We start from the raw sequence: 15,396 nt of genomic DNA, 5'->3' as shown, positions 1-15,396 counted from the left end.
ATACAAGTACTCAGCAAATTTCTGGAAAACGCACTTCCAGAAGAATGATTCTTATGTGCATTAAATCCAAATGATTCTTATGTGCATTAAATCCAAAGCCATTCGAACATTAAATGCTGATGTTCAGCACATCGGCGCAAGAGTTTGAGCTAAGTTTGAGCTTGACCCATTGAACAGGCAAAGCAAGCTTTAGATGAACCGAGAAGAGCTAAGTTTTACCTGCATAATATCTTGATGACTATGGGAGAAGTGCAAAGATAGAAAAATGCATCAGAACTAGTTGTAGTTAAACACAGGAGCGGCTTACAATACCCATCTTTCAGATGGATTACACTACGGAAAAATTGCTAGTCTGGTTCCTGTTGTTGCATGCCGTTACGATACAGAAGCATCGTGAACCCATTCCCCTGATTCGGATGTGCTGATTTCCGAGTCGTGTTCACTTCCCTGTACCTTTACCTTTGTAAGTAGATTAGGAGTGGTAGGGAAGTATCTTTGCAGCCTCTTTTCTTCGAAAAAAACATCAGCAGCATATTCAGCAGCTTACACTGGACATAACCAACAGCTTCTGGGTTCGTGCAGGAGACATTATATAAGGTTATGGTTCCATTGCAATTTCCACCTGTAGAACCACTCGTGTTTAGCATTGTAGTTTAACAGGCAGTTAATTTCACATGGAAAGAAATCAGGAGAATTCAGCGGCGTCCACTTAACAATGCAGTCATACGAATGGAGAACATGAGAGACGTAAGACCTGAAAACTTCATAATGACCATGTATAGCATGAAAGAACGCTTACACGCCAATATTGGCAATTATATATTTTCTCGTGACCCTCCTGAAATAGCTAGTTCGACACCACAAGCAAGTTCTGCTATTAGCACATTTCCAATCCATGTAGTATAATACCAGGACTGAGACTGAAACTTTACCAGAGAATTCCATGTAGGACAATCCTGGGGCCTGGGCAACATTACCAAGCAATGGACGTCGAAAAATGGGTAAGTGAGACAGCTTTGGTTGAAGCTCTTCTAAGCAAGTATACCATTTGCAATTAGCAACGAGAAAATAGAAGGAATATCAAGGCATATATGTTCACGAATGTAAAATTGCGAGTACCAGTCAACCATACATGAGACAATTCCAACTTAAATGAACAGTTATTAACATATACATAAAAGTATATACATATATGAGAAACCGAATAATCATTTGAAGGAGTTCCAGGAAAAGACACCATAGAAAACATCATAGCAACACAACTGCAATCTCATTGAGATTTTAGTCAAGGCTTAGTTGCAACAGCATCCTCATCATCTTCAATATCCCAACTGAGCTCTTCGTCATCATCTGCAATGGTCAACCGCTTGCGGATATCAATCTTGTTTGGGCTTGCACCACTAGTAGCCATTTTCTTCTCGTCACCGCTGCCAATATCTTCAATCTCATCCCAGCCAATCTCATCTTCCTCCTGGACTGAAACTTGGCTGTCCATAACTGAAGACTCATCAACTTTACCCGATTCCCCAGCACCTAATTTTGCTCCTCCTGATGCCTTACCACCAGAAGCCCTGCTCTCCTCCGCCAACTGATCGTCCTTTATTTCAGTATCCTTCCCGCAGGACTCAGGATCCTCACCGTGTCTAGGATTGCTCGGAGTCTGGAGAACCTTACTCTCAAGGATCGACTCCGTACCCAGTTTCTTCTCTTCCAAGTCACTACCAATCTTAGTTGTTTTTACAATGGTCGCATCCCTATTTTCTGAACCAACATCATCATCCTTAGCTTCCTTCTTGTCCTTAACATCATTCTTATGTGATTCTTCCTCATAATCATCGTCGTCAACCTCCCAACTCAGATCCTCATCCTCATCCGCAGAAATCACCCTCTTTACAAGATGAGCTCTAGCTTCCTCTACTTGCTTGAGCTTGTGGACCCTGAAGAAATACCTACTCCAGAAAGCATTCGAATCGACATTTTTGGGCACCAATTTCGCGAAGAACCCACTAACAATCACATTCTCCTGTAACAATTCTTCAATCTCCTCCCCCTTCTCTAGCAGACAGAACTCTGATTTCCACTTATTAAACTCATCAACGTCGTCGGGATCCTCACAGTACGTGGTCTGATCGCACTGAATGGCGTGTAATTCCATCTCAAACCTACTGATTTTTTTGGTACTAGAACTCGACGCCGTAGTAGCAGCAGAAGCGGGGTTGTCCAGAGAGAGAAGGGCCTCCTTACCATGGGATATGAGGTCGGCCGTACCCTTGAAGACGACGTCGATAGCCTGGCCGACGGATTCGAGGGACTCCTGGGCGACCGAGGCGCCGTCATCCAACGACCGGGGGAGATTGGCGACGACGGCTCGGGCGGCGGCCGCCGTCTCCTGGGTGAGCCCAGCGCGGAACTCCTCGAGGTCTCGGCGGTATGACTCCATCACCTGCTCCGATCTGGTGGTGATTGTCTTCAAGAGGGAGCCGAAGCCCCAACTGGTTGACCTCGCAGCAGAAGTGGCGTCTGGATCCGAGGTAGATTGGCTCTTCCCTTCCCCTTCCGCTCCCTCCTTGGGGTTAGCATTAAGAATAGGCCTCTCTTCCGCATCATCTTCGTCGTTTTCTTCTTCTTTCCCTTTTGGGTTTGGAAGATGCTCATCGGAGAAGACAGTTTTAAAGAAATTCATGGCGCCTCTCTCAGGATCGATCGCCGTAACAGCCTGCAATTGCAAGCAGCGCGGTGCTGCCGGCTTCTGTTTGAGGGTTCTCCATTTTATACCCCTCTCCTCGACGGTGATGTACAGGGACAGGCGAGAGAAGGATAAAAAAGGCACTACGTGTTAGCCCACCCTTTCGTCGTAATTAATACGTACGCCTGGATTTTGCTTTTTTTAACAAAAGTGGTGTTTCATGTTTCAATTAATTCTTATTTGTTGAGGATTACGGATTTACGACTCGTTAACATTATCAAGAAAAGAATGCTGAATTATTTTCTTTTTCATGCCTTCTGTGTTTATGGCTGCTTTCAATTTTACGTTGCATTACGTTTTGACGAAATATAAAAAATATTAGCGTTTATACCAATCACCATATATTTCATTATTTTTACAGATTTCACACATGAAAGCTTTTTTGTTTTTGTTTGAACAACAAGTAAAAAAAACCTCATGGAACAACACTAACCAAGTTTTGCCATAAACCCATTTGACAAAAAAACTTGTTTTCTAGTTGGTTGGATAACCTCGTTTGACAAAATGAACAAATTAAGAATAGGTGGCGAGCTATCCGAGAAGTCATGAACCGTATCGGTTTGAAGCTTGTATGGCAAACTTTAATGACTTGGTTGTGTCGGCAATAAGGAAAATATTTTTGCTATTGTTTTCTTGAAATATCGACCAATACATGGTCAAACCAGCCGATACGGGTCGATAAAGCTTGAATTGTTCCAGTCTCAGCCGATATTTTAATGGGCGTTAGTTGGTGTTACCTCATTTTGGGGAGGTGTCGATAAACTAGAGACGGTTTTGTTTGAGGGTCGGGTATATGTAAATTGTAAAACTCGCTGAGCTTTCTCTAAATTCATGAAAATTTAGGTAGTTTTATGGTATTTTTATCGGATCCAGAATTAGATCCAGTTTTATAATCCTCCGGTCCGAATCGATGCGGCACGAGCGCAAGTCTGCAACCTGGCCCGGTCTCCCCCACTCCCAGTCAAAGAGTTGGCGGCAGTCCAGTGGCATCTCCGTCCTCGTTCTCTGGCGTTTGAAAACAGAAAACGGGACCGGTCCCTCCCATTCTTCGTGCTCCTCCTTCTTCACTGTGGCTTCTTTCCGGCGGTCATGGCTTTCGCCAGGTTGCAGGCCTTCCGGATCCTCCGGCGTGGCTTCCAGGAGAGCGAGGTTTCCTCCTTGTGAGTCACGGTTCCCCATTCCCCTCTCTTGTTGCTCCAATTGCTGCTGATCGTTTTCGAAGTAAATGGTTTTAGGTTTCTTTGATTTTTTTTCTCGTTTCTGTGCTGGATTTCTGTTTTACTCTGATTTATGCGGTTGTTTGTTCTTATTTTGCATCTCCTCACTGCAGGATTCAACATTTCTCTTTCTATGATTTTTTATTCTTGCTTTTTCCCTAACGGACAGTTCTTGTTTGCTTTTTCTTTACGATTTTGTTTTAAAATTAGTCCAATTTTCATCAGCATTTGTATGTCATTTTCTCTTCTTTGCGGCTGATGAGTTAAGAGTTTTGTTTTCTCTGTGTTGATACTATTATGCGTTTCCTGTTGTTGGTTATGCCATTAATATATTAAGTGGAGGGGTTGGTTTCACTGTCGTCTGTTTTCTTGTTTCTCAACATTTATATGCTGGCCTAGGTTTTGTGTGTCTGGAAGATATTTGAGCAGTGGAACAGTGGCGTCAGTCAAGAATGGATATTCTCGATCAAAAATCTTCAGTTCAGACATCACAAATGGTATTGATAGATCTTTGGTTGGACAGCAGATTTTGTATTTTCATGTTTCATTATGTCATGAGTGTTCACTGAGAAAACTTCGTCAACAGGCACTCCATTCTATGGGGCTTTATCGATCTGATTATTTTGTTTTCTCGAAAACATAAGTTAGGTTTCGCTTACCGAAGCTTATTAGCAAGTCCAGTTAAGGATGGCCACGAACGTGATGGAGAAAACGTCAAGCTACTCCAATCTATTGTGGTAAGCTACAGTACCTTTGCCGCTTTAACTATCAGACAAATGGTCTAAAAGTGAATGAATGTTTGTCATATTGGAAACGACGCAACTGTCAACAGCCTCTTTAGCCATCTCGTTGTCAATTTTTTTGTCTTCTAATGGCAATAGAAATGATGCTGTTGTTGTCACACTTCAATCGGATCACCTAAATATGAAACCCTTGCTTATCCAAAATCGAATAGTTGAACACCTGAACAGCATTGCATGTGAGTTATTCCTGATCTTGGTTATTTCATTTGTACCCTTACAAGCTTCTTTTTTTTAAGAAAAACAGTGCTGCTCTTATATAAAACATTGTCTTTTGTTTTGGATGACAAAAAATGAGATAAATAATCTTCAATCAATTGCAGTTTGAGGATCGATGCACTATTCCATTCCTTCAATGTCTGCCTGTCTCACAGAATTCATGACAGTTGTCCTGCACAAATTTTTTCTTCAACAAGCCTGTGCATATATACCAATAGAATCTGGGCTTTCTAGTTCTTTATATTGCAACTGACAGTTCTTAATTTTTGCTGACTTCCATTATAATCATAAGGAAAATTTTCTTCCAATGGTTGTCTACACATTTTGATCCCCTCTTGTGGTGCCTATCATTTTATGTGTCATGGGATTCTCTTACATGGCTAATGCACATGCATATATTTATATGGTGAATCATAGCTCTTAACAGCATGTACTTTGTACTTTGTACTAGATTGGCTTTTTGTCCTGTGTGATTCATTGCTCTAATTAATCTTTGCTGAGCTTTTGCTTTGTGTTACTTTCCAATCACAGGTTGGTGGCTTTGCTGTGAATGGCTTTAGGTTTATGAGCACACAAGTGAAAGCACCACCTCAAATTAGGCAAACAGTAAGTATGACATGTAATCAAATGTTTACGAGAATTTAGACATATTACTGGTTACTTTATGTCTGGGACAATTTCTATTTCAGGGGAAACTGTTTAATTTATCTCATTCCATGTATAATTGGCCATTTGTGAACTGTAATTTTGTCTTGAATGTATTGTCCATTAGACATGGCGTGTTATTTACCCTTCTCTGGATGAAAGCTGGAGGGAGGTTGGTCTCCTCCTATTTTCTTAGAAATGCGAATTAAATTTCCATTGGAACAACATTAGTATGCCCATCTAGGTGCTTCCAGTGCATAGTCACCCAAAGGTGCATGGGCAGTACATAGTCCCAACTAACAGTTGTTTTAGTTGTCACTCACTAAATGTATAAGAACCTGCATATCTATATGCAGAATAAATCCCAACATGCAGATCCCGAGTAGAATGGATAAGAGGGCAAGTATCTAGCAGTTAGTTTGAAACTCTCAATAATCCAAGCTGCTGTTGGTAGATGATTGGTTGTAGTCTTCTTGTTCATAAGAATCTTTAATAATAGTTTCATGCTTTTATGTCCCTTTAGGATATTGTTTTTTGAAGAGGAAAGTTTTGTGGAGATGTTATAGTTCATATAACAATCAGATTGGTACCTGAATTTTTAATGATAACCTAATGATTCTTATAGTCGATCATGGTACAGATCACACGGCTATGTATTTAGGCATGAGATCCTTCTCTTTTCATTTTTCAATCATGCTTTTGAATGTGGACTGAATCAGGATAAATGTTTTGTAGTATTTCTATTTGTTACTTGAAAGTTGAAACCTCTCAAGGGTGCTAGCCTGAGATACAACAGGCCTTAAAGAACCCTATGCCTAGATGCCTGTATAAGTACCTAAAATAGAATAAAATATACCTGTGTGTTTATGAGTGCCAGCATCATTATTAATGTCCATAAATGTCTGGTTGACACCATGGCCGCTTCATCCTCCATAAGCACCAAGGCAGTAAAGATTACCTGCCATTAATTTGTTAAATAATAAGAGTTGGAATTAGACTTTTTTTTTCAGTTCATTCAGGTGTTTATGTCCAATAGTTGATTAGCTCTTTTAAGCATTGTCACAGAAAACACATTTTCTTTTAAATGATGTGCTTTATACGTCAAAAATAGGTCAGCCGAAAAAAACTGCAAAAAGACCGTTTCTTTGAAAAAGATGCCAAAAAGAAAAATCGCTAAAAAACACATTTTTTGCGTTTTTTGTTATTTTTTCAATTTTTTTATTACTGCATTTTTGTTTTGCATTTTTTGTATTTTTATTGTATTTTTTTTAAATTTTCTGATTTTTGCGAGAAACACAACTATGCCATATTATATTTATACCTGAGAAAAACCTCTCCATTTGAAACTCGTAAACCATATTTGTGACAACGCTTTTATGAATGAATGATGTAAGCTTTGATTGCAGTCCCTTGTTATGCATACTACCTTATATTTTGTTGTATGCGTGTATGTGTGCATGTGCCTTGCATGTGTTCGTACAGAAACAGGGGTTGGGGACCTTGTAACATGTCTATATTCTTGTTGTTGGTTTGTTATGTAATTTAGCTAGCTTTTCTCTTATTTAGTCCATCTAATTTGTGAAGGGTGCTATGAAAGTGGCTCTTTTGAGCCCTGGATTTGTATACGAGCCATATAAGCCTCGTGAACCCATTTCATTTTGGCGAAGGTATGTTCACTTCATTTTTGTTATAGTACTTGGGCATGTTTATGATACACACGTGGATTTGTTGATTATGGATACATTTGAATTATATTTTTTCATATGCGTTAATCTTCAAGGATATAGAATCTAGAGTGTTGCTTCTAACATGCTTTGCATGCTCATCCTTTATATGATTGTTGCATGACTGATGGTTTGACATGCTGCTCTGGTCTCTCAAATTAGCAACTGTAAAGGCGATGTTGAAGTTGTTTAGGTCAATTTAATGATGAATGAGCCCGGGTCCCTTCAGCAGTTGACCTAACCTATGGCCTCTCATATCATTGCATGATGCAATGTCTTTCATCCGTGCTGCCTGAGTTGCTAGGCTGCTCGATGATAGAATTATTAGACTTGGCCTTCTTTTTTCTTGGTGTTTGAGTCTCATAAGTAAGTAGTGGCTCTTTATTTTGGTGATTGATGAAAGTGTCCCTTTGGTAAACTCATAAAGTCTATAGGTTGTGTGATAATATTGATTCAACATTGGCTTCAAATTCCAAAAACATTCAATATGTTGTTAATAGCAAACTCAAGGAAGGTAATTTTAATTAATAAATGCCAAAAGTTACTCCAGATAATTGGAAAGAATGACAGGGAAGACAAGTTTCTCTTATTCAGGAATAAAACCAAGACGCATCATTGTGCTCTTTGACAGGATCTGCTGTCCAAGATAATGCAAACATGTTTCGCTGTCTGTTGCCAAGTTTTCATTTCATTTACAATTTCATTATTTTGGGTAAAGAATTGCATCTACATGGATTTTTGCTTCATTATTCTAGTTTTTTTGTCTGTAAGGAGAGATCATAACTTTTTCTTGTTCATAGATGTCATTTAAAAAATGTGATCTCTCTCGTATTCTGTTACTTAATTTGGTTTGTACTGTCACAATTGCACAAAATTCTGAGCACGTAATCTCTTGATACTTGTGGTCCACTAAATGGCAATCCTTAAATGAAAGTGAATTATTTACTCTATGGATTATTTGACTCTTCTGAGGGTATTCATAAAAAAGCTATTGCATGTTGCTCAGACTCATACTCAAAGATGAAATTGATGCCTTAAGATGCTAACTATGTCTCATGTTTTGTGATGTTTGAACGTCAGGTGGTTTACAAGGCGTGGATGGAAAAGAACAAAAGAGGACTGTATCTTGGAGGTGCTCGATTGGTCTTGATCTTTCATAATATTTTATGCTTGGAACTCCTCTCTCTCTCTCTCTCTCTCTTTTCCACCCCCTCCCCTCAATGTGTGTGTTTTTCGAAATACATTTGGAGTTCCAGTTACTAAAGAACTCATGTGCTTAGAATGGGCCTTTATTTTATCCCTGCTAGTTTCTACCTGTATTCATGTTGCTGCACATCTCCTGTGTAAATATATCAATTTATCGATTAGATTCAGTGTTCCTGCATTTAGGTCGTTTTGGTAGTTGGGATAGTATGGGCCTACTGTCTATACAAATGGGTCCTGCAAAAAATGGTCTCTGTTTCATTTGAAATGTTTTTTTTATTCATAACTTGAAAACATCAGATATGTGTCATATTCCAAAATACCTGAAGATGGCTGTTCTTGGTTTATCAAATAAAATAGTTGAATTCAGGTTGCTGTGTGATTTGTTGATATTGCTGATAAGTTCTAAGTTGCTTCAGTATTCTCTTTATCCTCTATGATAAGTCATCCTCTGTTTCCTTTCTCGTACAATTTACATCGTTTGTATGTACCTGTCCTACTTTGCTGCCTTTCTGTTCTGAATACCTATTGTCTCTTCCTGGATTGACATCCCTTTGTGGCAGTTGAAAAATGCATATGCAGTTGCCAAGTTGAGGAAGCTAGCTGGATACTCAAGACAACAATTCTATAAGGAAGCATTGCAATTATACAAGGAGGTGATGCATGTTTCTTAATTGTGGTTCTGTTCACTTATAGTGAAAATGTGTTTCTTTTACTACTGAAAAATCAGGTTATTCTAACCTTGTCTTATTAAATGAAGTTCATATTTGAAACTTTTGAACTTACCTCTAGGAAAAACTTAACAACGTAGAGGGAAAAGTGCAAACTGACAAGTAAGTTGATGCGTGCTCTAAGTTTTACCTTGGTATTTTTAACGCATGCCTTTTGTCTCACTCACCTTGGAAGCAGCAGCAGTATTCAGGGTACAAGATGTAGATATCTGAGAGCTAAAGGGCTTTACTTATCCTAGTTGGTAATTCAACTAGGGTGCCTCACTAAATTTCAAGGAACTTTTAATTATGAACACAATTAGAATTTTCCATGGAGATTCTGGAGAATGTAATGTGCAGTTCAATAACTGCATGCTTCATGCATGTACCATGTGGGTTCTTTCAAGCTGTTTGTATTTTTTTTTTCATTTATTCCTTCATTCGTCCATCTTTTAATTTTTTTTTTTTTACAATCATGTAGCAGCTAGAATTTATCCATTGTCAAAAATATTGCTTAACTACCATTTTTGGTTGTAAATTTCCTTCTCCTCTGTAATAATGTTTTCACTTTGTTATTCATAACTGCACCCTAATGTAATCAGTTATTGTGCTTCTGTTATCAGATTAACTCTCTCATGGCAAAAGGTGACAAAACATCTTTAAGGAAGGCAGTCACAGAAAATATGTATTCTGTAAGCTGTGAACTCTTTTTTCCTTTTTTGGCTAAAACCTCTCCTCTAATTCCTTCATGAAAATGTGTTTATATTTTTCTCTTGGTTAAATATAGATTTGTTAATCATCTTATCCTTTTGTAATGATGGTTCTACTGCTAAAACAGGAAGTTGAAACTATTACTGTTTTCTTTATTTTCAGATTCTCAAACATGAGATAAAGCAAAGGGAATCTATGTGGCCTTCTGTTTACTGGGAGTTGGTTGAACCAGCAGTCAAAATAAGGACATTGCGAGCTCGAATGGTAGGTAATTTATTTGTCAGGTGTCTTTTTTACTTTTTCATATGGCATGGTTATCTAACTTTTTTCTTTTCTAAAGAACTTAAAAGCATTTCTTTTTGCATTTCACAAAAAGAGAGTAGGAAAATATATGAAGACAAAAATAACATATTTGGAATTTTTTTTCTGAATAAAGTATAAAAGTAAACAATGAATTGGAAGAAGCATGTATTCAAAGAGTTAAGACTGCATCAGAATCAAATTGTTTTAGAAATTATATTGTCAATTATGTATATGAATGTGTTGAGAATATCATGTTATTGGAAAACACATTGGTGACGTAGTGCTTTGAATGTAATTGAGTGCATATGCAACATCCATCCCTTGGGTTAATAGTGTAATACTCATAATTCATTTGCTTAAGACTAACCGTTCTTCCTTTGGTCTGCATAGATTGCTGTTGATAAAAATGATCTCGATAAGGCATTTGTACAGCTTACCCTTGATTTTCTCACCAAGCAGGTTTGAACATTGCACCACATCTGTTTTTTTCTTTGCTTGCGGTATTCCTTCAGGTTGATGTGTGTTTTTTTTTCTTTTTGGTTACTAAGTTAGTTTGTATTGTTATATATCACAATCATTGATTCTTGCACTTACTGAAGATAGAAAACATGCATATGACCTATTTACTTGGGTGTTTAGATCTTTGATTTGTTGATTAGGAACTATTAAATTCCTAGTGTACTTTTCAAAAGTTATTTTCTAGAACTCATAAACTCATTTTTGGCAGCACAAGGATGTAGGAAGAAAAGTGTTTGTAATTTTGAAAAAAAACTGTGGTATGCATGGATGTATTATTCCCAGTTATTAATTGTTTTACTTTATATGTTATACGAATTTCATCCTACCCCTGATCATGGTAAAGATTACCAATAGTAGTTGCAATGATTTTGCAATTACATCTTGATTATATAAATGGTTATGTTGAAACAATAGTCGTTTTTTGGTCAATTTTTTGACCAAATATTGTCTTCATTTGAGTTGCCATCATGTTATAAATGTCATGCTTGAGATTTATTGGGGAGATTTTTCTTGAAATTTCTGTAACTTTTTGTTTCTTCTCGAGTAAATTTTGAGACATAGAAAATAATAGAAAAAATATGAAAAATTTAAGTTCTACTTTTTTTCTTAAATTAAACATTGACAAAACATTGATAAGAACCTTTTTTGAATTATAAAAGAAACAAAAATTCAAAATTCAAATTAAAATATATGCTTTTCTAAAGAGGGAAATGTATTGCTGTGATATATCATGAGTTGACATGTTGCTTGACTGCCAATAGCTTCATTTTGGTTGCAAGGATCATTGTGGTTCTTTGATCTACCTAAGGTTTGCCTGAAAGTTTTTATGTTAAGAGAAGTATATACCATCAGATTCAATTTTAGAGTGTGTCTGCTTTCAGGGAGTGTTGGAACTGCGGTTTTATGCATTTCCATGACTGGAGCCTAGGATGTACAACCATGTACACAGGGTGCGTGAGAGAAACAGCAGTTATGCAGTATTGGCATCGTTAGGGCTTAGAGGTCTGTGTTTGGTGTTTTTGGTCTTGTGGCACTCAAGTTGTCCCAAAATCATATGGGAAATAAGGTTTTGTCAGGACAACATGTCTGCTAATGTAATTGCTTTGATGAGTTTCATTGCAAAGAAGTTTCTATTTTACAAGCCAATGTCCCCAATCTGAACTAAAATATGCTGGCGACATGATATGGAATTCCTAAAGCTCTCTCTTGCTTGTGTCTTTGACTCTTTGAGGATCTTTTCCTTTAAACTTGGTGCCGGCAGATGTATTTTGTCTCCTTTTATCAAGTTCTTGTATTTGATTGGATGTTGCAGAAGTTTGAAGCATATAATTCAGCTGGCAGCGTTGTGTCTGGAGATAAAACAAAGGAAGTATGTTGCTGAAACTGATTTATTTCATGTGAAAATTTCTTACAAAGGCAAAAGTTTCTATTTTGTTTTTACGAACAGTCTTTTCTTCATACTTTCGTGAACATCATTTCACATGGGTGCAGGTATGGGTCTAGCGCATTTTAAAAGACTTGGGTTTGTTATCTTGATTCAAACTTTATTGGTAGTTTATTTAAACAGTCCATGAGATTTTAATCAAGTAAGATAACAAGCAATATGTCCATGGAATTGGATTATAAATTCATAAACTGATAAACAAACTAACTAATAAAAATGCCAAAATACATCATAGAAATGCGTTGGAAAAAACTTTTAATGGTAATGAACCTACCACAAATGCATCATAGCAAAATACAACACACCGATTGACCCTCTGCATTCCAATGAGGAAAAAGTGTAGAACTGGTTCGAACCAGGTCATCACTGCATATATATATATATATATATATATATATATATATATATATATATATATATATATATATATATATATGTGTGTGTGCAGTGATGACCTGGTTCCAAGAGAGAGAGAGAGCCTGATGAATTACCTTCTGTTGAGCTGAGAAAAGGAGAGAAATGGACTAGGGAGAGTCAACCTTCTTTATCCTTGGGTTTTGTTATTAAAATAACTTAATTAACCCTAATAAAAGGTCAAGAACAGATTCAATCAAATTTAACCTAAGTTCAAATTTGCATAATGCAAAGCCTGGTTGCATGGACTGCAGCTGACACAGGGTTGGCCATGTTGGGGGTAAGTCTAGAGCCTGCACGCATGTCTGGTTGTGTCAGGGCTGGAAAATTTTTGAAAATTATATAATGGTCCCCACTGGAAAAAAATCTGGCTCCACCGCTGGCTGTGTTGACATGATTGTGGCACCTTTCTAGGCAAGTCCATGTGAGTCGTGACATAGCATGAATATGAAACACAAATCTTTCTCTGCTGTATTCTTGTCTTGTATCTTCAGTCCAGTGACAGATGTTGATCAGAGTAGGCCCATGATGGCAGTTCATGATTGCTGAAACTAAGAAATAGCTGAACCTGGTTAGTTTGATCAGTGAACCTCCCTAGGTGTGAGCATGAATTAAATTTCCTTTTGATGGTCTAGTTTGTGACCGATCCAGTCACCACATATTGGCCTTTGGTTTTTGACTTTCCTCGTGAATCCCTGGCTGTGAGTTGCATGGGCCTTCTTTACTAGCCTATTAAAGTTCATGATCCAACCTAACCTTTTCTATCTTGTGTTCTTTGTGCTGGCCATGAGCCTAAATGACTCAGTCCTGAATTATTAGGAACCTATTTTCTCTCTGGCTTGATTCTGATCCTAGCATCATTGTTTCAAGGAAATAACATCATAGGCTTCATCCAGAATCTGTGAAGGTGATGGGATGTTAGGATTTCTGTTTTTTTTTTTCTACACAAATTTGTTCTAGCTTATAGTATGTAAATGTTTTGGAGTTATTAAACCTTTCGATATTGTTTTTCCTATTGAAATCTTGATCTTCTATTTGCTTGTGCTTTTCTTTGTCCTTGTCTGCAGGTATTGGTGCATGACATTTGGGTGTTCGAGAGATCTCTTTTTCACCCTGGATCATACTGGCGCCTTTGTGGGAGGATATCCTTGTAGACTGTGCCTTGGAGGAAATGGAAGTGTTGATCACGTAAGTTTTGGTATATCCATTCATTTATTTTCTTTCCTCCTGCTACACTGTTTCTAACCTTATAGATTCAAAGAACTGTGAACACATGGTTTTTTCTTTTACTTCCAAGTTTCCATCGAGTATTTCTGTTTACATCATCTGCACATTGGGCCATTAATCTTATTGGTCTAAGTACTGTTACTGGGTAGATCTTCTTAATGCTCCAACAGGTTTTAGTTGAGGTTTCAATGGGTTAAAAAATGGATAGCTGAGAGTAAGAAATTGCTAGTTTCTACCTTTTGTGGCTCTTAAATGCGTATATCGTGAACCATTTATTGTTACTACACATTGGAAACCACATTAATTAACCTGGTTTCGGATTAGTTTGATTAAGATCAATGGCTTGGAGAAGGTAAGCCCGGCGATTTTGTGACAAATGTTTTATAATGGAAAAACCCCAAAGTAGCAGTAAAGATATGAAACCTCGGAAACAAAAATTAGGACATGCAAAGAACTGTGAACACATGGTTTTTTCTTTCCTCCTGCTACACTGTTTCTAACCTTATAGATTCAAAGAACTGTGAACACATGGTTTTTTCTTTTACTTCCAAGTTTCCATCGAGTATTTCTGTTTACATCATCTGCACATTGGGCCATTAATCTTATTGGTCTAAGTACTGTTACTGGGTAGATCTTCTTAATGCTCCAACAGGTTTTAGTTGAGGTTTCAATGGGTTAAAAAATGGATAGCTGAGAGTAAGAAATTGCTAGTTTCTACCTTTTGTGGCTCTTAAATGCGTATATCGTGAACCATTTATTGTTACTACACATTGGAAACCACATTAATTAACCTGGTTTCGGATTAGTTTGATTAAGATCAATGGCTTGGAGAAGGTAAGCCCGGCGATTTTGTGACAAATGTTTTATAATGGAAAAACCCCAAAGTAGCAGTAAAGATATGAAACCTCGGAAACAAAAATTAGGACATGCAAGGTTAAAGTAGTTTGTTAGATTTTTTATTTTTTATCCTTTGGCCTCATTGTATATAGGATTTTATAAATGATTCAGTCCCTGGCAAGATATCAATGTCTGCATGTTATTTTGCATGGTTCACGGTTGGATCTCTGCTAGTTTCTGGTAGTGATGATAATTCTGTAAGAATATGCTCCAGCATAAATGATCCTTCAAGAATCTAATGTCTGATTTGAATTTGGATCTAGTTCCACGTGGAGGCAGATAAGACTGCATTTTTGTGGAGTGCGGCTAAGCTTCTGCATGTGTTCCTGGAAAGAGATGCGAAGTTCTTAACCTGTTCCCTTCCACGGTTATTGGCACATGTAGGGATACTATGCATGAAGAGGCATTACGGGTGTACTTTAATTCATTACGTTGCAGAATAAACTGTTTTAATTTGTACAAATAAGCAAATACTGGAAGGTCTTCTAGGGGTGAAAGCTCATCTTCGGGTATTTGGAAAGAAAGTATAAACTAACCTCACAGTACTTGTCTTTTGTTTTCTAAGTTCTGATGGATGAGGGATATTTCTGTTTCTACCTCAATAATTAAGGAGTTGA

General features: G+C 37.5%; 2 protein-coding genes across 3 annotated transcripts; one reads left to right on the top strand and one right to left on the bottom strand.

Annotated features, from left to right (window-relative positions):
• Window positions 1–1,148: 1,148 nt before the first annotated feature.
• LOC116265041 (uncharacterized) lies at window positions 1,149–2,817 on the bottom strand. The gene has a single exon (XM_031645562.2). The coding sequence runs from the start codon at window positions 2,681–2,683 to the stop codon at window positions 1,286–1,288; it is 1,398 nt and encodes a 465-aa protein (XP_031501422.1). The 5' UTR covers window positions 2,684–2,817; the 3' UTR covers window positions 1,149–1,285.
• Window positions 2,818–3,659: 842 nt separating this feature from the next.
• LOC116264143 (uncharacterized) lies at window positions 3,660–15,384 on the top strand. 2 transcript variants are annotated; one of them, XM_031644182.2, is made up of 13 exons: window positions 3,660–3,906; window positions 4,363–4,460; window positions 4,608–4,700; window positions 5,514–5,588; window positions 7,212–7,294; window positions 8,432–8,483; window positions 9,118–9,210; window positions 9,888–9,956; window positions 10,138–10,239; window positions 10,669–10,737; window positions 12,110–12,166; window positions 13,723–13,843; window positions 15,043–15,384. In XM_031644182.2, the coding sequence occupies exons 2-12, from the start codon at window positions 4,416–4,418 to the stop codon at window positions 13,807–13,809; spliced, it is 825 nt and encodes a 274-aa protein (XP_031500042.1). In that variant the 5' UTR covers window positions 3,660–3,906; window positions 4,363–4,415; the 3' UTR covers window positions 13,810–13,843; window positions 15,043–15,384. The 2 variants fall into 2 exon arrangements, with proteins under 2 accessions (XP_031500042.1, XP_031500040.1); XM_031644180.2 differs by having other exon boundaries at window positions 3,661–3,906; window positions 4,612–4,700.
• Window positions 15,385–15,396: the final 12 nt, after the last annotated feature.

The sequence above is a fragment of the Nymphaea colorata genome, chromosome 11 (genome assembly GCF_008831285.2).
Source record: "Nymphaea colorata isolate Beijing-Zhang1983 chromosome 11, ASM883128v2, whole genome shotgun sequence".
Classification (NCBI taxonomy): Eukaryota; Viridiplantae; Streptophyta; class Magnoliopsida; order Nymphaeales; family Nymphaeaceae; genus Nymphaea; species Nymphaea colorata.
The sequence above is the reverse complement of the archived record's forward strand: the minus strand, read 5'-3'. Positions and strand labels throughout refer to the sequence as shown.